The sequence below is a fragment of the Eptatretus burgeri genome, chromosome 12 (assembly GCF_056783735.1).
Source record: "Eptatretus burgeri isolate ZD-2024b chromosome 12, Ebu_testis_v1, whole genome shotgun sequence".
Lineage (NCBI taxonomy): Eukaryota > Metazoa > Chordata > Myxini > Myxiniformes > Myxinidae > Eptatretus > Eptatretus burgeri.
The window spans coordinates 8,708,959-8,733,327 of NC_140972.1; the positions used below are offsets into that span (position 1 = coordinate 8,708,959).

Genomic DNA, 24,369 nt, shown 5'->3' on the forward strand with positions numbered 1-24,369 from the left:
GGAGGTTTAAGGTAGGGGTGGGAGGGTTTGCCCCCCCCAAAATAGGTGGGAGGGTCTGCCCCCCCGGGAGGGTCTGCCCCCCCCCCCAAATAGGTATTTTGTTATAACATTGGTTCATTTTGCTGATTCCGTCCCACATCGGCTTCCTCTTCAGTGTCATTATTCGACCAGGTGAGCGCCCAGGGGTATTGCCCCTATTTTTTAAAGCGTGGGGATAACAAGCTGTCCACTAACTTGGTTCCATTCTGTACTCTTACTGACATGAAGGGTTGTTTATTCAGTTAATGGAAAATAAGAATTTTTTATCCAAGGGTCAAAATAACACATTCAGGGTCAACTGCTCCTTGTACACTCATTGTGTGACTGCAGTGCCTCAAACTTCATCGAGACAATCGCGACAAGCAAAAAGGATCGTCATTCAACGAGAAATGCCTCTCCTGGAATTCACCATGAGGCAGAAATGAATAGCAGGAAACAATTCCCAGTATCTGGTTGGGCAGTATAAAACATTTTATTGGTTCTAAGTGATAAAAAGGAAATTGTTGGTATTTCCAGTACAGCAAAGGTGCTGATGGAATAGCATAAATTATACAAAATGGATGAAAATGTATCCGGTTCAAGTACTGAATGGAGAGCAAAGGAACAACAATAATTGGGAAGTTCATTTATGGAGTAGGGTGTGAAGTTTCCTTTGTGATAAAGGCAAGCCAATGTGTGCGAGTTCCCTGGACACATTTGAGATTACAAATGTAACCAACAGGAGCACTCGTGAATCAACGGAAAAAAGGTGTCTCATTTATGTGTGATGCAACCGGCAAGCCCAATTCATCGTCGAATCACAGTCAGATATACATTGGCTTGATCGGCCAGTGGGGTCGCGTCTCGTTTCTTCACTCGATTCCACGGCCAGCTGAAAGTGAATGACAAAAGGAAATTAACTTCCCCTGTTAAGAGCTGTCTAAGAACCCAGATAAATTGTCCTTTGTGAAGGTACTAACATCTACCAGCTTCAAACACCATGCAACTAAACATTACATGAAGGTTCCTGTTTTAATGTGTGAAAAGCATTTCAGTGGATGATATAATAACACAACAAGTTTGTGATTATGTTAATGATTGTTTATCGATATGTACAGCCATTTATAACACTTTTGTTGATGCATCGTGAAGCAAACCCATTCCAACGTTCCTCCTCTCGTCTGTCTGCTCGTGGTTCGACCGTAAGACTGTTAAAACACGACTGAGAGTGGATAAGCTGAACAACTATTCCATCCATCGTTGAACCATTCCCAAATGGGATGTTGAAGAACCATTTTGAAAATCTGTGAATGCGGGAAGTCGTTAATGGAAATATCAAAGTTCAAACACAAATGGTTCCACTAAGTTGGGTCAACAAGAAAAAGTTTTCACATGCATAGCTCTGGATGCTCTTGCATGGTACCAAGATTGGGTGTGCAAGGGAGCAACCCGAGTGGTCGTGGAGATGCTGGAGGCAAGTGTGAGGGAAGCGGCGACATTGCGGGTGACAGTCTCGGGGTCATAGGTACTTGTCGAGCCACATCAGGAGGAGATGACGAGTGCACGAAAGGTGATGCGGGTGGAGCTGGCATGGGCAATAAGTTGGTGCGGGTGTAAAGAGGACGAGGTGGTACGCAGCGTGCCCCGGGTTGAGCCACAGACGTGAGCAGCGGTGGAGGCATGATTCTTGTGCGAGGAGCACCAGGATGGTCAGCGGGAACCGGCAGGCCCAGTCGCTCATCCCACAGGCCCGATATTTCAAACAGGACTCCAGCTAATGTTTTGAACTGTGGGCCCCAATCCAGTAACTTTTCCCAGTCTTCAATCATTAGACCCGCTGTCTTGCCACCAACCACAGAGGCTTGAACCTGTACAAAAGCAGAGACTCGGTTTGGAGAACTAGTAGGTGAATGCGTAGATTCACCAAATACAGGACCCACCACTAAATCAACTTTGTCAGAGTGACCGGATGTTTCAGAGAGCTGGTCTTCATCTTGTTGGATTCCAGAGTCGGGAACACGCCCAGGACCGTCTCCTGAGCGCCGACTCTCTGTAATCATTCGGATTTCTGCATCTTCCCAGTCTGTCTCAGCTGCATATCCAGGTGGTGAATATTCGTAAGGATTTCTGCTGCCATCACAAATGCTAAGTGCTGGCTCGGATTTGCTGAGAGGCTTTGAAGCAGGTGGGGCCAGACGCCTTTTGTGTCGCATGCAGACTGCAACTGCAGCAATGAGGCCTCCAAGTAGCATTAGTCCGGCAGCGACCAGAAATCCTGCAAGGATAGGCCCCAGCAGTCCTGTTCCTGGCCTTGAACCCAAACCTAACCCCGTGGCTGTCAAATCTAACCGAACACGTGCAAGTGAAGTTCTTGCCCCGGTTCGAGAACCAGCCGCGTGGATAGAAACTAAGATTACTCGGGGACCTGGGTGGGGTGCTTTGCCAGCATCTACCGCAAGATGCAACTCCCCAGAGTACTGGTCTATCAGCAGGAATGTCGGGCTGTCAGGCAAGGTGTAACGCACAAGGCCATCAAGACCCGCATCACGATCCTGCGCAGAAACTTGGCCCACGATCTGCCCGGCTCTTGCACCCTCTGGCACTGCAAAATGATATTCCGTCTGTGGGGGTGAATAAAATACATATTACACACTATAACGCACCAGGTATTCCAACACATGGGCTATCATGGTCAAAGTGAAGGCTATGGGACCCTATTTTGTTGCTTGTATGCTTTATGGGTCTGACTATTTGCTTTTAGAAGAGAAGCTGAAACAAGGTTTAAAATCCCATAGACTGTGTTGATGGGTCAGCCAAATCCTAATCTCCTTATTCATGATATGAAACCGATTTGTAAATATGTAAAAGGTTTAAAATGGAATAAATATTGAACATTCAAAACTAACAATTACATCGCATTATTGTCACCATCAAAGAACCTGTCCGGAAGGACGGGTTAATTCTCCAACTTTTATGATATCGATGGCGCATTTTATTACGAATTGTAATACCGCCTCATCCAAACCAGTGGTTTATAAGTACAAATAGGTCAAACAAACAAATAAATCCATCAATCCATCCATTGGGACCATAGTCTGTGCAGAGTGTTGGTGCTGCCGAAGCAGTCTCCTTGGCTATTTGACACAATCCTGGACGGGTCACCACTCCGACACAGGATACCAGCATGCTGACACTCATTACACCGACCTCGGAAGAATGACAGGCAGAGTCAACCCCACCTGGTATTGATTAAACAGCCAAGTGGGATTTGAACTCAGGATCCAGGGATCCCAAGCCCACCACCCCAATCATTAAGCCAACACCAGGCATAAACAATTAAATAATGGGATATGTGGGATGACTAGCACAATACCTGTAAGGTGAATGCATTACCCCCTTGCAGTGAGAGGGTGATTGTGTCACCCTCCCACCCCCCAAAGTGATTGGGTGATTGCGTCGGACACCATACAGTTTCAGGGTACCCTTTCTCACCCGGTACCATTTTTGTTATTCTGCAACAGCAGGAACCCTTTAAAATGAAACGTAACACACACGGGCGGATGCACCTACGCATGCACGGCGCTTTTTATCGTAGAGATCGAATAGTCGGAGATAATAGCAAGGACCTGTGTAACCTCCGTGGTAAAAGCCTTGCTTGAGAGAATACCACAGTTATTTGGGCAGTGTATAGCCAACAGACCGCTGCCTCGATTGCTGAGGCCTGTCTTCACAAGGCATGTGACACTGATCAGCTCAAAATCCTTTTAACAGTCGCTTTGGTCATTTCACACTGAAGGGGAAACGTATAGGGAGGGCATGACCATTGTGAATATGACAGCTCCGAAGATGTCTTTGACTTCGCTTCGCACCAACATAGCACCATAGCACGAAGATGTGGCCATAATATAGAAATAGTGGGTGGTGTCACACAAACTGTCCAACCAATGTGTGGAACTCCGACGGATAGACGGACGCACAGCTCCTTTTGCAGTAGAGATAATTCCCCCGTTTCTGTGATATCTATGGTTTTCATCCAGAGAATTGGAACTTTTTGTAATGGATTGTAATACTCGTCACACCGGAAGAGGTGCTGTACGATATACATTGACAGAGAGGATTTACGTCCCTGCACGGCCACCCCCCCCCTCCTCTATCCTGACTCCACTCCAGCTATTAATTTTTATCACCCAAACACAGCCCGTGCTCTTTAGAATTTGCCCAGGTTGCTAGCACAGAATAGCCGAAACTTTGAAAAGACACTGTGACATCTCTAATGGTCACCGGTGAATGGTGGCAGATGGGACACCTGGAATAACACCCTTCAGGTGAACATGGAATTCAATGATGCCTGCAAAGCACCATGGTGACAATTTGTAATTGGTCAGAAATCAAAAACACACAAAATGGCTCAAAGTTGAGTTCGCTTAATCCGTGCCATACAGTCGGCTCTCGCTATCCATTGTTCGTGATTAATTATTTTTAAATTTCCAAAGCATCCCTACCTGAGTGAAGACAGGGTCAAACTCATCTTGTCCGTGAACCCAAACCGACAAGCTCGTCTCTGCTTGCAGACCGTGTGAAGTGTGGGCCTGCACACGCACCATGTAACTCCTCTGGGTTTCAAAGTCCAGCGGTTCTCGTGTGCTCACCTGTTCAAGTAGATAAACAAACCTGAATATCAATGTACATATTCTGGTTGATCATCTCAATGTCAAATGACGTGTCGGACAAAGTTCACAATCTCGCGAAAGATGTTCACTGTATCACTTGCTGAAAGTATTGCAACAAATAAATTGGTGAAAACAAAGGAATTAATGTCAAAAGAAAAAGACTACAAAATACGATTCACAGATAACATTTTTCAATGTCAAACAACGCTGAAGAACTGAAAGTTTGGATGTGAGGGCTACGTTTGGAGTCAGAAAATTTGAACTAAAGATGAAAATGACAGACAACGAGAACGGTACTCGGTGGAGCGCATACCTCCGCCAGGCTGAACAGTTTACGTTTTGTATCTCACCCACAGGCCAGATCTGGATCCGGACATGAACCAAAATCGAATCAATTTGTTTATGACACCAAACCAACTCATCCACCAAATTTTGTCATAACACGTCAACAATTTTTGAAATATCGTGCTATATATCATTTTTGGCCGCATCTCTCAACGAAGAAGAATCACTTTTAAAATTATCTTATCCGGATTCGGATCATCACCAAAATCTGTGGAAAAGGCTCTGTGGTGCTGGGGGAGAAGGGAGACAAGAGAGGGAGCAGAAGGCAGTTGAGGATTTGAGGAGGTGGAGTGATGAGATGGAGGTGAGAGGGCAGTAGAAGAAGGCAGCTTTGTGGATGAGAGGGGGGGCAACTTTGAGAAAGGTGAGTGGGGAGAGTTGAGGGAGAAAGGTGAGGGGGGAGTTTTTGAGAGAGGTGAGAGGGAGGCTTGGAGGGAGAAGAGTGTGATGGTTGCTTTGAGAGGGAGGGGTGAGAGGGGTGAGTTGGCACTGAAATTGGAAAAAAGAATGGTGATGGAAAGCGAACATTCATAGCAAACTGGGTTTAAAAAAAAAAAACTTTTAGGTCAGAGATGTGATTAAACACAATTCTTGATGGACGCAATAAAGGCAAATTCAGAGAATGGAGAGAAGAAATGCTGTAACAGTTGGATTTTTTAGGCAAGGTATGAAGGAGAGGTTGAATTGAGAGCAGTCTGTTTAAATAGTAGAAGAGTAGTGAATTATGATACAGTAAAGAGTACCACACACGTGAAAGAGGAAGATGAAGCATTATAAGAGATCGTTTATTTATTATTATTATTGTTTGAGAGAGTTTTCATCAGATTAGGTCATGGAAGTGTTGTCAAAAAAATCGTGAGGTGAATGGTGAAATTGGATCGGTAAACGCAGGGGGTCTAAACAGATCACATGGTTATGGGAGGATCACGTGGTTATGGGAGAAGCACATGGCTATGGGAGGTGTATCGTCAAAAGTGAAATTATTTATTTTAAATTAGGATTGCATAACATTTGGAAAAGGGAAGGTTGAAGTTAAATTTGGAAGTGTGTGGTGAATTTGGAACGGTAAACGCAGTGTGAAGCTGCTGGGTCGATGAAAGGTACCAGGAAGAGTATAGAGAGACACGTGGTTACAGGAGGCGTAGAGATCGAAAGGATACAAGGAAGATTATTGATTTTTGAAGAACAGGTAAGATTCGGGAATGGAAGGTTGTATGAAGCAATCGTGAAGGGAATGGTGAGAGAAGGTCAGCTCAGTAGAATAAAGACGGTGTGCTGGCAGGTGGAATACGAAGAAGAAGAATAAGAATAAGAAGGATCGGGACTCGTGAGTAAGCAAGGAGAAAGGTAGTTTTTTGGGGGGAGGGGTGGATTTAAGACAAGAAACAGAGTGTTTAGTTGGGAGGGATGGGAGGCGTTGGGAAAGTGGGGAAGTGGAGAAGATAGGAATTGAAGGTAATGGGGAGAAAATACAAATAAACACTATCGTACACCGAGAGGGGAAGGATGGGATGGACATCATCATCTAACGTGGTTGCCTCAAGCAACCCGGTAAGACAAGGTCGACGAAAACTCACAAAATAGCAACATTTTTGAAACAAAACAACTAGGAACACACAGTAACATGTAGGTGAGAAAATAAACAGTTAAAACGGGACAGATAACGACAGGAAACTTAACTTTGAGATCGTCAGCAGAGAGGCCTGAAAGAGACCTGCCGATGCTCCAAACCCAGAACCAGAAGTCAACTTTGTAAAGAGAGTCAACCGAGTCAGTTCCAATGTTTTTTTGCAAGATGGCCCAGGGGTACGCACACTCGTCTAGCTGTCTAGCCTGGGTTTGAATCTTGACACAGTTATAAACTATCGCGGTGTTTCACAGGCAGGGTGATTCATTAACCTGTGTGCCGTCCCTCAGATGGACATTAAATGGGCGTCCCGTCTGCTGGCATTAGTTGGTGGACGTCAAATATGCTACGGCGTTTTTCGTGACCAGTGGATGAACTTTCACTGATACTCTGGACAAATTACAAATTCCTGTCCAAACCAGCAGATGGCATTGCATCAGCAACACAGCCAAACCATCAGCCAATGATGCCTCCCCACAGTTTTTTTTTTGGGGGGGGGGGAGAGGGGTTTGCCTTCATTAATACGACTTTTATTACCTTCAAATTAAAAACATATTGGTACTTTAAAATGTCTACTGAAAGTTGTGAATAGATAGGAAGTTAGCTTATTGTTATTATTTTTATTATTGATGTTCTTACCTGTCCCGTTGTGGGGTTAAGTGACAGCTTTGCAAGTCCCCCCCTCTGTCCTGGCTCTTCTCGGAGTGAATATCTCAATCCCTGATCAGCATCTCCAGCCTGGAGCATGAGCAGCGGTGTAGGAGGCATGCCCTCACGGACGCCCACATGGAACTGTGGTGCCGCAAAGCTCGGTGTGTGGCTTAGCTCATTTGCTGCCACCACCAAAACCCGTGCAAGAGATAATCTAATGGGACCACCTTTTGACCAGACCTGCTGACCTGGTGGTTTCACCGAGACCAGAAGCTCATATTCATTTTGAGTGACGTAGTTGAGTCGTTTATTGAGAGATAAAGCACCAGTCTTCGGGTTTAGCTCAAATGTTGCATCCTTATTCCCTGCTATGATGTGATATGTGAATCCAACTGGTCCATTCGCAGATAACTGAAGGATTTCTTCACCAAGTTCCATTGTCTTTTGAATGTGCACTTTCAAGACTATATCCTTAAAATTGACTTCAGTCTTCTTGGTGCTTTGAATATGCAGCATCAGGTTTGCTGTACCATTAACTGCAGGATCATTGCGGTTGCAAGCTATGAGGGTCAATGTGTCTGAGCCATGGACTGCCTCAAAATTCACTTCACGAGTTGCAACCAGATGGGCCTCATTAGGAGCTCTGGCCCGTCGCACGAGCATAAAGGCATTTGCTAGTTGGCCCTGTCCTGCTACAAAAAAGTCTGTTGAACCAAATGCACTGCTCGTCAGGCTGACTGTGGCCAGTTGCGCTCCTGCTGGCAATCTCTTTGAAGCGCTTACAGAGTATGAATTCTGATTAAATTGTAGTCCGAGGCCAATTTTTGGACGAACCATCACCATCAGTATAGTCACAGCAACATGGGGTGGTTTCTCTTCATCACAAGCTTCCAGAACGAGTAGAACCTCTGGGTTATCACTGCTGTAATGCAGATGGCTTGTAGTCAAAATCTGGCCTGCAAGATTGGGAGCACATAACAAAGTTAGTCACAAGGGGTTCACAATTCTTTCATAGATTGCAGATCAATAATTACATTCCCCAAGGTTAAGTTGCTGATGTTCTAAATGAGGGATATAGTGCAATTAACTATTACTTAGCCTCAGCTATTCATCATCATCATCATCATCATCATCATCATCATCATCATCATCTACCATGCCTTGTGCAGAGCGTTGGTACTGCCAACACTGTTACTAGGCTACAATCCTGGTTGGGTCACCACTCTGACTCAACTTTAACTATTACCTAATGAAATTATTAAAACCCAGAATAATAAAAGCAAACAATTACATGTCCAAGTGAATAGGTGGATACCTTTGGGCAACACAGGAAGTGTCAGCAAGCAACTATCAGGGATTCCTCCTCACAGTGGTTGTACCAACCAACGCAAGATGGGGGTGGAAAGGGGGGGGGGGTGTTGAGGGGGACGAGAATCTTCCCTGCTACCTGGATTTGGCAGGGTAGGCCAGCTGCTGTCAGAGTGCCGATCGGTCCACGTGAATCGGTTCACTCCCTCTCATCTTCCAGACGAAACCCTCACCCACAAACAATCAAGTCCTCCCCTTTATCATCCTCTTTCTAGCCAGAGACAGAGAAACTAACCTGGGGCCCATCACAATTTGCATTTTCCGAACATGGAAAACCTGCATCACTAGCTCCTGGGCCAAAGGGAGGTCTGTCCACTGCATGAGGTGCAGTGATTGTTTACTAAGAGCAGTACAGGCCAGGTGGAACCAATCAGACTACACTCATACATGCACCTGCAGCAGCTTTCAGCTGAATCAAAACAAATACCCAAATAACAATTCACCAGCATAAGTCCCAAACATTGATTTTCAACCACTCTCATCACTTCCACTACTCCACTCCAAACACCACAATCACCTGCACACAACTAAACACTTCAACCCCCAAAACACATAAATTACCTCAATGTCCTCCAACACAACACAGACGGCATCATCAGCAAGGCCATACGACTTAACCACTTCGATCTCACAAACAACATTCACATCGCCATCATACAAGAAACCAAGTTACACGAGAAAAACAAAACACCGACCATCCCCAACTATACACCGATACACAGACAGACCGGACGCCAGAGGTGGAGGCCTCATCACATACATACACAAGTCAACAAGATACACATACATCACTGAAGCCACAAAAGCACTTCCACAACTAGATAACACACTCAAACTTCAACCTTTCAAAAGTAAAACGGGTAACAAAGACCACAAAAGAAACATTTACACACCACCAGACATCCCCCACTGTACCATCCAACTACTCACCACAACTACAGGAACCCTACTCTCTCCCAAATACCAGATTATTGGAAGGGACTTCAATGCCAAAGACAGGGCCTGGTACACCCAACACCAACCAAACACTAGAGGCCAAACCATTGCAACAAAACAAAATTCGTTATTCATATTTAACGATCCAGACCAACACACACAACTATATGAAAATTATCCCTATTTAATAAGGTGCAACTACAAGGTGTCTACAATTCATATTTTTCAAGATACTGCCCACTTTCTGTATTATGACATCACTGGCGGTCATATTGTAGCGAATCTAGAAGCCATGAGCACACAACAGCCAGGTCCTATGGATCAGTTATATCGGTAAGTACGTGTTTCTAGTTAGGGTCCCGTCCCTAGTCTAATGGGAATTAATTGTACGTGCGCTGTGGAATTATTTTATAGATAGGATTTTTACATCACTTACAACAATGACAACAACGCCCATCTTCGCTTTTACAACAACACTCTGCTCAAGGCATTCTTTGTGTGCTCGCTGGCTCGCGAGCGCATGCGTAGGCGGAGTTAAACGTAGGCATGGCGTCCCTCTTTGGCCAATCGGCAAGGAGCGGGTGTCCCACCCGCCCCATCTCCCACTCAACACCATCGCCATTACGCATGTGGTCGGAGATTAGGAGGTAGGCGAAGCTACAAACGCCTCCGATCGGGACCACCCAGAAGGGTGGGAGTTGCCCCGCCTACCGTGGGCCTGTCCAATGGAAGACGGCCAGGGAATCGCGCGATGGGTACGACCAATCCGGAGGCGAGTGGCCAGGAGAAGAAGCGGCTCCCTCCTCGAGAGTGTGGTTGTTGGGACGAGAGTGGAGAGATTGCGTCCCGTGTGTCTCGAAGTGCGTCTGCCTGGGTTTGCGGCGGACTGCATCCCGCGCTTCGGAGGTGTCACGTCTGGCACACTACAGCGAGCGGTCGACCATTTCATCAAGGGAGATCACGTCTCGCCTCGCCTCCTCTGGGTACGGCTGCCCTGGTCCATGCTTTTGGCGACTGGAGCTCCGAGAAGGTGTGGACAACCAGCCGCGCGCTCGCGGTCAGGTAGCCGGCCGTCCTGACTCCCAGCCGAACTATCCTCCTCGGCTGGAGAGCCGAATAAAGACCCGGCGGGTCCATTTCTTTTTTGGGTGTGCATGTCTGTGTGCGGGCCTGTCTTGTATAAGTAGACTGTTAAGTGCTTTTTGTTGTACATTATTCACATTTCTTATTCAGATAACTCTGCTCTTTGTGTGTCCCCTTCTTCCCCCTATTGTTAATAAATTCCCCTTTTGTTGAATGTCCTAGCTCGTCCTTGTCCTTTCTGCCATTGGTTTGCCGCGCTGCGAACGGGAATTAGGAAGGCCATTGCCGTAGTTGTACATTTGGACCGACGGGCTTCGGTAACCATCCGCTCGGGTTACGCACAGTTCGAGCACGGTAATGGCTCGTTCCGCTCGAGGCCTGCCGAGGGTGTGAATTCCCCAATAGCTTTTCCGCGTGGATACTTAGGTATATTGAAGTTGGCAATTAACCCTACTCCACGCGGTCGAATTATTGGCGATTCATGGTCCTGTAAGGGACCATGAATACTTTCGCATTTATCTGAAAGGTACGACCTAAATTCCGGGTGTTCGGTGGAGCCGACTCTACTGCTCCATCTAGCGGTCGTGCTCGCCACTGAGACCCGGCCCCACAACAATATTGTGTTTTGGATCAGCATCTTTTAATGAAACATTGCCGTAGGTAGTCAATCATATATTAAAAGTTTTGCATTGATCGGTAAAGTGGTTTCAGAGAAGATAAGTTTTAAAGGTTCTCCTTTGATCAAAATATGGCTGCCAGACCACGTGACCAATTATTTTATTGTTATTAAATTATATTTCCCACGTGTAGTCGTTTACAGATGTAAAGTTTCGCATCGATCATTGAAGTGGTTTCAGAGAGGATTTTAAAAGGTTTTGTTCTGATCCAATATGACTGCCATATCACATGACTGATGACGTCATTGTTACCAAACTATATTTCCCTTGGGTAGTTGATCACAAATCCTACCGACTTATGAAATTGCTTTGCACAATCTCAAAGTTACAGAATGCCTCATACACTCACAGAATAGTTACACTCACAAACCCTCACATATCATTCTCACACACCCACCACAGATTCAGACCAAACCACTCCACCACCACTCTCTTCACACAAAACACCTTTGATGGCTTCAACAATAGAAAAGTTCCAAAACATGCTATTCTCACTTCAATATACATCCAGCAAAGCATTTGACACACTCCCAAACCTCTTAATCACAAACAAAATACTCAACACAAACAAGCACAACACCACCAAATACTGGCTTGCCAACTACCCATCATGCAGACAGTCATACGTAATTTTAATGGAAAGTCATCACGCACACGATACTTTCCTAACAGAGTTCCTTGAGGCTCATTCCTCTCCCCCACACTCTTTAATCTGTTCATGCACGACATTCCACAACCACCAGAGAACTACTTCGTACAGATAGCCTCATGTGCAGAGAATACAACCATTACCTCAACTCATAGCGACATCAACACCACCACAGCACAACTTCAACCCTTCCTCAGCACCCGACAAACCTGGCTCACCATCAACAAACTCAAAGTGGCCCTCTCAAAATCAACACTCTTTTAACAAATTACACCAAGGAAGATAGCACAGCAAAACACCACACATCACACTGAACAACAACCCTTTCCCATAAACACACACACACACACACACACACACACACACACACACACACACACACACACACACACACACACACACACACACACCAAACAAAAATACTCAGCGTCACTTTTAACACATCCACGTCATTCTCAGATCACATCACAAACATTAAAAAACACACATGCACACCCAGGCTGAACACGCTGAGGGCACTCACAGGCACCAACTTCAGAGGCCACAAAGAAACATCACTAATAGTCGAAACATCACTAAAAAGAAACTAACGTCCTTTGCCCTCAATGCGAACCAGGTCCATCTCTCACACGGGCTGCACGCGAGACAATGATCCCTAACAAGTGTCCTTACGACAATGCTTCAAAAGAACTATAACTACATGAAACACGGATGGTGCACTTAGGCCTTAAATTATAAATACTGCAACATACCCCATAAACACAACAATATTACCTGGCCTTGGAGGTTTATCCTTTTTTTTAGCTTCCTTCCAGGATTCTTAACATCCTTCACTCCTCCCTAGAATTCCTCTAAAAGCCCTTCCTCTACCTCCTAGATAGATACTCTCAGCTATTGGAAATTTTCCTGATTGTTCATGTGTAAATGTTGAAGCAAAACAACAATTTAATAAACCTACCATTTCACTTTCATCACTATCACCTCCCTCCTACGCAGCGACACGTTGCCCTGGCACATGCTCCCATACTTGACCTGACCTGACCTACCTCCCTGGGCCCTCCCCTCAATGACCCCAACTTGTCTTACTAGACTGGTGCAGTTATCCAGCTTTTACTTTGCAGAAAACCAAATAACTAGTTATTAAGTTGTGGTAAAACAATTAATCATTCTTTCCCCTAAATAATAACACAATGAATTAAGAGGGGGAGCAATCGGGAGAGTGCAAAACCTCCACCGCCAATACTGCTGGGTCACTCAAGTGAACCTTATATCTTATTCATTAAATATGATATCAACAGTACTGAGAGTTATAGTTCTTTTCTCCAACATTTTTTTTGGGGGTGGGGGTTGGAAATCACTTAAAACATGTAAAAATGCAAAATAAAAATCGAAATTTTGTTGAAAAAAAAGTTGCAATTTTTTTTTCTCTAACAATTTTTTTTTGGGGGGGGGGGTTGGAAATCACTTAAAACATGTAGAAATGCAAAAAAAATCGAAATTTTGTTGAAAAAAAGTTGCAAAATTTTTTTTTTCTCTCACAATTTTTTTTGGGGGGGTTGGAAATCACTTAAAACATGTAGAAATGCAAAAAAAAATTTTCTCCAACAATTTTTTTTTGGGGGGGTAACAATTTTTTTGGGGGGGGGTGGAAATCACTTAAAACATGTAAAATGCAAAAAAACATTTTTCTCTAACAATTTTTTTTTGGGGGGTAACAATTTTTTTTTGGGGGGGGGTTGGAAATCACTTACAACATGTACAAATGCAAAAAAAAATTCTCTATTTTTTGGGGGGTTGGAAATCACTGAAAACATGTAGAAATGCAAAAAAAAAATTGCTCTATTTTTAGGGGGGGCGTAAAAAAATTGGGGGGGGGGAGGGGGCGTTGGAAATCACTTAAAACATGTAGAAATGCAAAAAAAAAAATTTCTTTTTTTCTCTAACAATTTTTTTTTGGGGGGGGGACCAAGTCCAAAATTTAATGGCATGATCCTTGGACCATACCTAACCCCCCCCCCACCAAGTTTCGTCGAAATCCGTCGAGGAGTTTTTCCATAATACTGTTCACAAACAAACAAACAAACAAACAGAAAGGGGTGAAAACAGTAACCTCCATCCATCTTCGAAGATGGCGGAGGTTAATAAAAGTATCAAAAACATCACACCTCATGTAAAGTACTTCATTGGTTCCTGGGTTATGATTAGGGTGAATAATATGACAAGAGGGTATGGTATCATCATCAAATAAGTGTGACAAAAGCACATCCAAGCTTTTGCAAAAATAAAAGTGGAAGGAGGGATTGTGGGGGAAAGGGGGGAGGGGCACGGGGGGGAGGAGGGGTTGGTGTCCACTTTTCCTTGATCCCAAAGAAAAATACATGGCCGGCATGAAATGTACTGTGTCGTGATAATAGCATGTCCCGAGAAATAAACTCTTGAACTAACTTAATCATTGGATTATGGTATTGTTACATATGCAGGGTAGGAGGCAGTAGTTCGCAGAGGTTTTCACCTCCTTTTTTATGTACGTCCATTCATCGGACACTTTGAGTGTGTATTAAGTACGTGTCCGAGCATAAGGTGTCTGTCGTACGGCGATGAGGTGGCAACGTTGTCCAATTTAGATCATCGATAAAGGTAAGGCGTTCCCTCTCTTTTGTTCCCCTATGTTTAACTCGGCAAGGCCAGGTAAGAGAGGACTTACCTGGCCCACCCATAGAGGGAGAAGACTCCTCCAATTTGCCTGTCAGCATGTGAAAGATGGGCCTTTGTTTCGTGGGCGAGGTTTGATTCATAAACGTCCTCAGGGGTGGGGCCTTAGGGCAGAGACTGTACAAGGCATTAAACTCAACCATGATTGGTTCACTGTGCCTCAAGGAGAGAGACCACATGTGGAATGCACCATGTTTATCAGTGCGTGGAGACACAGTGATTGGTCGATTGTAGGTAGCAAGAGTTTCATTCTCTGGGGGTTCTTCCTGGGGATTCTCCATCCTCTACCTATCTCTACCTATCTATCTATCTCTTTCTCTCTCTCTCTTGCCTGGTTTGTTGTGATCGATTGTGTGTGTGGGCCCATGGGGGTAGTTTATCTTGTACAAGTCCTTTTTTCTGTTTTTGTGTCTGCGTGTTTGAGATGCTCCATCAAATATCGATATTCCAAAGTTAGATGAAGTTCGATTTAGTACATGTGTGGAACAAGAACACGGTACATATAACAGCACTTTTCATCACACGGAGTACAGCAAAATTAAAACGAGGAGTCATTCCGGATTCTTTATCTCAGCTGTGTTCGAATTTGCTATACATACAGCTCAGATCAATCAGTGTAAGAACCATGATTTATCTTTAGACATCTTCGATCGACCACAGAAAAGATCACCTTCATACTGTCTCTATTTTGAGATTTTGGAACCTGGAAGATTCTGCAGCCTGTACTAGTGGCATAGCAGAGCTGATCCATTTTTCAGGTGTTTTACACTCTTGAAGCACTACATGGTGAAATAGGTAAACAATATTCTCGCACGTCGCTGAAACATTTAATTTTTTTAACCTGGAAACCCATCATACCTGTGCAATATCCACAACACATTCACTTAATCCCTCAGTTTAGTTATCTTCCGTGTACCAAACCTATTGTTACCAACAGCTGCTCAGAGATGCAACACAATTACCGACATTGCATCAGAACAATAGTTTTTCATTATGTTTGATTTTGACTGATATCAAAGCCAGACTAGACATGTGAATAGGGAACATGTTACCAAATGAGCAGTCCTACTATCCACATGGAAACATAAAATCTTGCAGCAATTCCATATGATATCCAATAATATCAGCATATCAGTTTTTGTATTCATTTATCCCTCATACCAGTGCTCGCATCCACAGAAAAGCCACCACGGGACTGGTGTAACAGACGATAAGAAAGTTTTCCATTTTCTCTTGTGTCCTTGTCTGCAGCTGTCACCATCAGAACCATCGTACCAGGAAGTGCTGACTCAGAAACACTTGCCTTTAAAACACAGACGGAGGAGAGTTAAACAATTTGGAAATTGAAATGAAAATCAACAGTTGATCAGATACACAGCTGAACTGTCATGGAAAGCACCCACACACGCACGCACGCACACTCATGGAAACATGAACCAAAAACGATCATTGAGAACAAGGAAGTGAGGCACACGTATCACCTGATGATCCCATCGAGTGTGAACATTGAAAACAAAGCATCGTGACTGGACATAGTACTTAGGTGCAAAAATTTTTTTAAACAAAAGGCATTGCTAATTGGGGTTTCAGTTCCCAGCGATTTTGGCCGAAACAATGCAGAAATCAAGAAAATGACCACATACAAAGATCTCAAAAATGAAGTGAAAAGATCCTGGAATCTAAAGAATGCCGAAAATGATAATTGAAGCAATGGGAATTATGAAGAAGAACCTTGCGGAGATCTAACAAGCCATCCCTGGGAATATTACGACAAACGAACTGCAGTTGGAAGCTGTCTGAGGCTCGGTGACGATCCTCAAAAGAGCCCTCGGAACAAAACTTTAAGAACAAAACCTCACACCTTGGTCCATGATTCATGACCGCCCTTACCGAACCGGAAGTGGATACTTTGAGACCTGGGAGTAGTCCGTTCCACCTTCTGAAACCTGTATATGTAGACAACAACCAACGACGCGCGCGCACGCATGCACGCACGTACGCATGCACACACACACACACACACACACACACACACACACACACACACACACACACACACACACACACACACACACACACACACGCAATTGCTCTCACCTTGTACACAGATTGAGAGAACATAGGTGAATAGTGGTTTTTCTTGCGGATAGTGATGATCAGCTGTGTAGTGACCTCATGATCTGCATCGCTAACACGCAATGTAAGCTCCAGTGTTGAGCTTCTATTCACCAATGGTGCCAACAGCACCAGAGTTCCATCCCACGGCTCAACCATGAAAATGGGGCGACTGGTCTCACTCTCCTCTCCATCAAGAGAGAACATCAGTGGAGGCCATAAATCAATGTCACTGGCAGACAGTCTGGTAATGGTTGAACCAGGAGAAAGATCTGAGGGTTTAAGGAATGAAAAAAGGAAGAAAAGCAGAATTAAGCGCAAGATGGTCTGGGATCATGAAATAAGGTACACCTCAAAAGTGAGCTCAAGGAAATGGCTCTTTCTCCACAATGTATATCTGTAGTAGTGTCCCCTGTCCTCACCGAACAAACAGTCTTACCCTCAAACAAGAGAAGGGGATCAACAGGCTGCAGGATTGGCAGGTTGTCGTTCACATCACTTACGGAGATATTAATTACGGCTGAACTTGTATGCTGTGGCCATCCTTTATCAACAGCTGTAACCTGGAGGCTGGAAAAGGCAGAAAACAGAGGTCAGAGGTTGGCATCACCACGAGCAATTCATTTTCCTTCAAAATCATCACAATGGTGAATGGTTATGGAAAATATCACTACCCCAGTTGAACAGAGTCTTTGTAGGGAAAAATCATTGAGGAAATGAGTGTTTCGTCTGAACTATGGTTTTGCTCATGTATGAATGACAACCATAAATATGTGAGTTATGATATTTTCCAAGGAATCTTCGGCCAAGATGTGCTTTCTAACACTAATTACGTTTACAATATGCAGGCCTCACGAGAAGAAGCACCTGTAGTAGGCCTGGAGCTCTCGATCCACGAGGGCATTCGTAGTGAGGATCCCACTTTGCGAGTCCAACTTGAAGGGAAATCCCCGATCACCGAGTAGTTTATACTCGACATCACCACCTGCTCCACGGTCTGGGTCAACAGCAGAAACCTTCCAGGATGGTGCAACACAAAAGGAAACTTGGTTACCACTGAAGGAGGTCAAATTATATTGCTGTTAATGTCAAGTTTATGTGTTACACTTTTGTACGAGCTGAGCAGTACAAATACTTTCTGATGTTATCCAAGCTACATTACCGTTATCCAAGTTAGCTGCCATCACGTGACAAGCAACAAGATGTCAAGACACGTAGTGCATGTGATACACGACTGGCACACGTAGAGCTGCACACGTGGCCGCGCGCGACGGGCAGCGTATGCTGGTCAGGATCCTGGTACTATATTTATGCATGGATTTATTTTCTTGGTGGATGAAAATCTTTTCCATGATGGGTAAAAATTTGTCCAGCCATGACCGCGCCGACCAACCATATCGGCTTCACTGGGCCAGTATTGATGCTTACGACGGGGAAGATAATGGTACTTGATGCCTGTAGTGATAGGGAATGACTGTACTAGATTCCTGAAGGTAAGAAACACCACACGAGATAAGATGCCAATAGTACGGTAGCGAAGATGACTGCACCACATGTCTTCAAATTGTAAGTATAAAGCTGAAACAAAAGTTAAAAGAAAGTGAATTTGTCATAAGACACGAAAGTGTAAGTCGTGCTCCTTTGCTTCCAAACAACTCAATGTTTTCCTTCCGGACAGATGAACCACCGTGGCATGCATTCCTCTACACGCAACAACAGCATTTTCTGCTCGCACCGCAATGTCTGTCCGTGCAATGACACGTATACTCCAACACCGAACCCTCAAAGTCATTTCTTCGCCTTTCCCCTTTCCCCCTTTCATGCCATTTCCGAGATGATTACAATCTTTACCTTTTTACATATTCCTTATTTGGTTGTGGTTCTGTGGAAATTCTGATTTGCCCTCTTTATAAAGTATTATGACGTTGCATTGAGTTTTTATTATTCTCTCGAGGTGAATGACGACATTTATTTTTCCAAATCCTTCCACTTTGCTGGGTACATCCACTGTACCACTCTACGACATACATTCATCTCAAGGACGAGCTCAGGAACAGCACACAGCACAAGTCAGGGTGACGTGGTCTAATCAAAAATAGAGTGATTGGCTGAGCACTTGACTCTGCGAAGAATGGTAATGTTTCTTTCGAGACATGTGGATGAGATTGCAATAAACAACAGACTTATTATGACGAGGAAATCCAAAACGTTAAAACCGCATCGATACCTTTGTGACTTCAGTCCCAGGAAGAAGGTCCTCACTGATGCTGGCAGTGAAAACTGGAAGTATGAACGATGGTGGTGAGTCGTTCACTTCAGTGACATATACCGTGAGGAGAGAGAAAGCTTCGACTTGCTCGCCATGTTTACTTCCCTTTGTTTCCGCGCCGACGAGGAGATCAAAACGGCGCCTCTTCTCATAGTCCAGCTTCAGGCTGCTTAGGACCTCAATTTGACCTGCTCAAGCGCAGACATATCAAGGTGCGTTCCGTGAAGTGCACTCGGGCATACGAACCATCACTTTAAATCGGCATTCACACGACAGTTTCCTCACTTTTTTATGAGCATCGCCTCTCGCCGCGTTGCACTGACCTGTGTGACTGTTGATGGTGAAGGTGTCGGATATACTTGCCAAACTGTAGACGACGCGCCTTCCCATGGACCGAGCAGATCTCACAGCCTTTACTGCAATCACTACTGTGCCTGAAAGATAAGCAGAATTTCCACAGTTTCAACAGTGAGGACTTATCCAGGATGCTTGTTGTGGCCTACATTCTAACACGTATTTGCATGGCTGCACATCACTGTTACCATTGGGTCGTCTTCAAAATCCCAGTAGCGTGTGCACGTGAGTGCACCTTATTTGATTTGCAGCAGGAACTAGAAATGTGAAAGGCTCACTCACGGGGATTGCTTTGATGGAGTAATTTGTTTTGCTGTATGTGGCAGAGAACCTGTGTTGTTGTCGTGGTTTGAGATCCAATCTTTGAAGCGAATTGTTTGGTTAATAATTTGAAAACTCAGAAATATTCCGCTCCCAAATTTACATCAAATTCCCTTTGTTTATTGAAGAACAAATGTTATCAGCTTTGTATAGTTGCGATGTCTACCATGCACAAGCCGGTATGTACATTGAAAAAAAAAATCCCATGGTGTTGAATAGGCCTTTGGGACAATACCTTAGATTATAAAAAAATGTTCAGATAAAATTCGCCATTTCACCGGAAGTCTGTCGGAATGCTGTCCTGAAAAGGATGAGGTGGACTGTTCAAATGACCTATGAATTAATCAATCACGTACTCGTTCCCTACATTTTCCAGTTACAGGGAAATTTTATTCATCTTGGTGACAATAAAGCAAATCGGTGATCATTCATTGGATTTTCACACTCATCACATTTCGCACAACAATCACCGATTGGTACTTTGCGTCGGCTGCATCATGTTGGGATACAGCCCACACCGAGTGGTACGTAGCGTAGGTCGCAACGTGTGGGCGACAGCACTTGGGAATACTCTACATGGGCTAAGTTGAACTAAGTCAGTTCAATAGCCATACAGATCCTCACCGGGAGATGTGTTTTCCTGGAGAGTGGCTTTATAATGCTCCTTCTCAAAATAAAGGACTTGATCTTTCCAGATCTGCTCTTGTTTCACTCCATCGTCTCGATATCCATAGTGTAGGAGAACCATGGCGGTCCGACTGCGAGGTGGCTCTCCGTGGTCTGCAGCCACCAGCGGTAGCCATCGTGGACGAGAGGGCCAGTGTGGATCCGACGGAGAAAGCGGAACCTCACGGAGGCTCAACTCACCTGCAAATAGGTAATGAGGAAGTCACATATTGTGAGTCCAGCGGCAGGCTTATAGAGTAAATGCACGAGCTTATTACCCCACACGCGTGAAGCGAAAAGCGGGCTTAAGCAATTGGTTCACTATATCTGTCTGTCTGTCTACAAACGTCAGTTAAAGATCAAAGAACAACTTAATTTGAATTGAATGTTATATTTTAAACACAAATGGGAAAACAAACCTGCCATTCAGCGGTTACCCTACTTTGGCTGGCAATTTGGCAAATTCTACAGAATGTCGTCACGAGCAAACATTACAGAGAAGATGATGTTTTTACTTGTCTGTCTGGCAGTCAAACAAAATTGAAAATCATTCCAAACAGGAAACTTCCGATTTTTAGGGATGTTATAAAGGACACAAACAACAGGCACGAATAACTAAAGTAATGTGTTTGATAAGATGGTGTAATAGACACTGCATCGATGACGGTAATCTTCTGAAATTAATTAATTTCTCGGACTTTTACAATCTGTATGTTATTTCAATTGAATTATATACTTGAACACTGCAGAACACAAATCACCTTCTTGGTACTTTCAAAAACCTTTCGTTTAGCAGTACTTGGACAAAATAGTACGGCATTTTACGTCATCCCGACCAATCAAACTTGCCGCTCGCAGACCCCGCCCATGTCCTTTTTTTCTCAAGACTGCGCAGGGTAAGGTATTCTATGAACTCTCTAGTTATACAACATGTCAGGGCTTAAGGACTCAAGTCAAAGACTCGGTTTAGTCCTTCGGTCACACAAAATGTCTCGGGCTCGGCTGTAACGACATATCTACCGAGACATTAAACCTCAAGACACAATTCTTGATCTTTATGTGGGTATTAATGGTGTTCAAAGGAAAGGAGAGAAATTCAATGGAAAGAAAGACATGAGGCATGTAAGAGAAATCTTGTGGCAAAGGCAGATTGACCAATCAGCTGTCCTTGTTTTACTATCTCAGGTACTCCAGACAGTTTATACAAAGAAGCATCGCTTACTTATTTATTCATGGAGATGATGACATTAACCATCACTGACTGCATGAAGAATAATCAGAATTATTATCATATTAATCACTATAATAGGAAAAGGAAAAGAAAAACAATCATTGTGTGAGTGAATTAATAATTTATCAAGATTATCATCTGGATGATGATGATGATTTATTATTATTATTAGCAGTATTCTCATGATTTCACCTGTAGCAGCATTAACGACCAGCAGAGGATCCGGACGGCCCAACCTGTAGACAACAGAGCCCCCTGGACCAAAGTCGGGATCTTGTGCTTGCAACTGACCGATTGGGCTGTAGGGCATAAGGTCTGGACCAGCTGTGAGGACCAGTAGTTGGCGGTTGAAGACCGGGTCATTGTCATTGACATCGGTCACCCGAACCATCACGCCCGTGCTGGCTGAACGTGGATGTATTGGTGCTCGATCAGAGACAAAGACCAGAAATGAGAACTCAGAATTGGTCTCTCTATCCAATGGCAGAGCGGTGGTGAGCATCCCAGTCACCATATCTATAGTGAAGTATCCAGCAGCACCCAAGCCGAGCGTGTAAGCCAAGTTTGCATTCAGCGCTGAGTCATGGTCAGTGGCCTGCAGCTGCACGACGCTGGTGCCTGGAGGCGAATCTTCAGGGATGTCGATGGACACAGATGGAGATGGGAAGCTCGGTTCATGGTCATTCTCATCAGCTACCGATATTTCTACTGTAGCCGTTGTGAACCGTGGCGGTACACCTCCATCACGTGCCTCCACCACCAGATTATATTGAGAGCAGGCCTCATGATTTAGAGGTCTAACAGTGCTCAGGATACCCAGATGTGGGTCGAGATCAAATTCTCCAAGATCATCTCCACCTGCTCACATGGAAAAAGCAATCACAATGAACAAAGTTGATGCTGAAAAGAGTTCCACCTCGTTATACCTCAACAGATCAAGGAGTAACAATAACACATGCTCTGAACTTATGTTTCATATTTAAAATCGGTTTTGCCGGTAGTTAAACAATCATTGCGCCACCACGAACAACATCCAGTGATATTCCAAGCAAATAAAAGAAGCAAGCCTCAAACTGTTCCATACAGCTCGCTTATTGTTTTACATGCGTCAGTGCCGCTCCTTACCCAGTACACGATAGGTTACCGTGCCATTTGGCCCGGCATCTCGGTCATGTGCCAGCACCGCCATGAGTGAAACTGGATGGTGGTTCTCGGGAAGCTTTGTGTTCCACACATCGTGAATCCACTTTGGTGGTTCTTCATTCTCATCGAGAACCTCAACGAACAAGTCTACAATCGTCGTTAGTGCTGGTTTACCACCGTCTACTGCCATCACTGCAAATGCAACAGTCACACAAAGAGCTTTCAGCAGCAAACGGGCGAAGGTAAACCACAGTGACCAGTGAACAAGCCAGACAGCGATTTAGGGCAACCAATTACGGTACTCTTGTGTCGATTCAGTTTGAGTTTGAGACATGTAAAGTGTTAACATTACATGCGGTTTTCGCTTCATGATGTCAATCATCATTTGATAATTCACAAAACTCCAGGATATTCAAGATGTTAAGAAATAGGTTGAAAGCCTCTTTTATACTTGGTTGGTGTGTCCAGTGGTCTCATCTGAACTGATGGTTCATGATGCTTAGCACCCAAGTTCAAACCCCATATACTGGATGTATTCGTCTGTTGTCCCTGCAATTCACATCAAAGTACACTAATGTCTCCAATGTCTTTGTCCTACAAGCGAGTGATGTACGAGTGCCACTACAAGCTTTGGATCAATACCGCAAAAGCCCTCGTTGTTCTACACTAGTATATAGACTTCTTATTTATGGGAAAACCTCAGACAATAATTCACAAGACTTATGGTAAGCCACGTTCGCTTGTACGTGCTGGGCCACATGTATGTTTTCTCTTTGGCTTTGTCCTTTCACCTCCCAAACCTCTCTCTCTCTCCCACAGCTTCCATCTCCCACAATACCCCAACATCTCTCTCCTCCCCACAACCTCTCTCCCTCTCTTCCTAACTGCTCCCTCCTCCCAACCTCTCCCCCCCTCCCCACATCTTTCTCCCCACCAAACTTCTCTCTCACCCCAACATCTTTCCCCTCCCACCCTCTACCTCCTCCAAACTCTCCCACACCCCCACCCCACCAACAGCTTTCTCCACACAACCTCCCCCCACCAACAACTATCTCTCCCCACAACCTTTCTCCCTCCACCCACCCCCTCCCCCACCTCTCTCTCCCCATAACCTCTCCTCCCAACCTCACTCATGTTGTTTTCTCTCTCTCCACACCCTGCCCCTCTCAGTGACGTGCGTTCTGCAAGAAACCCTTTCCTTGTTATCCTAACCCCAAATCAAAACTCCATGCTCACCTCCATGCATTCTTACCCCTCTTTTCTTCCCTGTGAAACTGTCTTCCCGAGGATGTTGGCTTGAGCTCTTCTCCACAGATTTTCGAGTCTGCTGCCTACAGTCATCTCATGATCTCTACCATTCACACAACCTTTACCACTCCCACTGAACCCAGTTCTCATTCTTTTCCCACATTTCCTCTCCTCGTGCAACAGTGCATCCATTGTTTGTTTTTTTTCATTATCCCACTGTTTCCCCTTGCGTGATTTTGTCTGTTTTGACCCGTCGCCAGCTGCTGTTGTCCTCCTCTTTCATGAA

At 44.5% G+C, this 24,369-nt stretch overlaps 1 protein-coding gene across 2 annotated transcripts in view; it reads right to left on the reverse strand.

Moving 5' to 3' along the window:
* Positions 1-487: 487 nt before the first annotated feature.
* LOC147015044 (protocadherin-16-like) overlaps positions 488-24,369 on the reverse strand; it is a 209,126-nt gene continuing 185,244 nt past the window's right edge. For both annotated transcript variants that reach the window (XM_085849401.1, XM_085849402.1), the window contains exons 16-27: positions 22,818-23,027; positions 21,885-22,550; positions 20,420-20,662; positions 19,444-19,554; positions 19,079-19,308; positions 17,719-17,867; positions 17,291-17,421; positions 16,834-17,123; positions 15,898-16,039; positions 7,300-8,267; positions 4,521-4,667; positions 488-2,639 (exon numbers count right to left, since the gene is read on the reverse strand). In XM_085849401.1, coding sequence (XP_085705527.1) covers positions 1,407-2,639; positions 4,521-4,667; positions 7,300-8,267; positions 15,898-16,039; positions 16,834-17,123; positions 17,291-17,421; positions 17,719-17,867; positions 19,079-19,308; positions 19,444-19,554; positions 20,420-20,662; positions 21,885-22,550; positions 22,818-23,027 — 4,520 coding nt within the window. In that variant the 3' untranslated portion in view covers positions 488-1,406. The remainder of the gene's footprint in view (positions 2,640-4,520; positions 4,668-7,299; positions 8,268-15,897; positions 16,040-16,833; positions 17,124-17,290; positions 17,422-17,718; positions 17,868-19,078; positions 19,309-19,443; positions 19,555-20,419; positions 20,663-21,884; positions 22,551-22,817; positions 23,028-24,369) is intronic.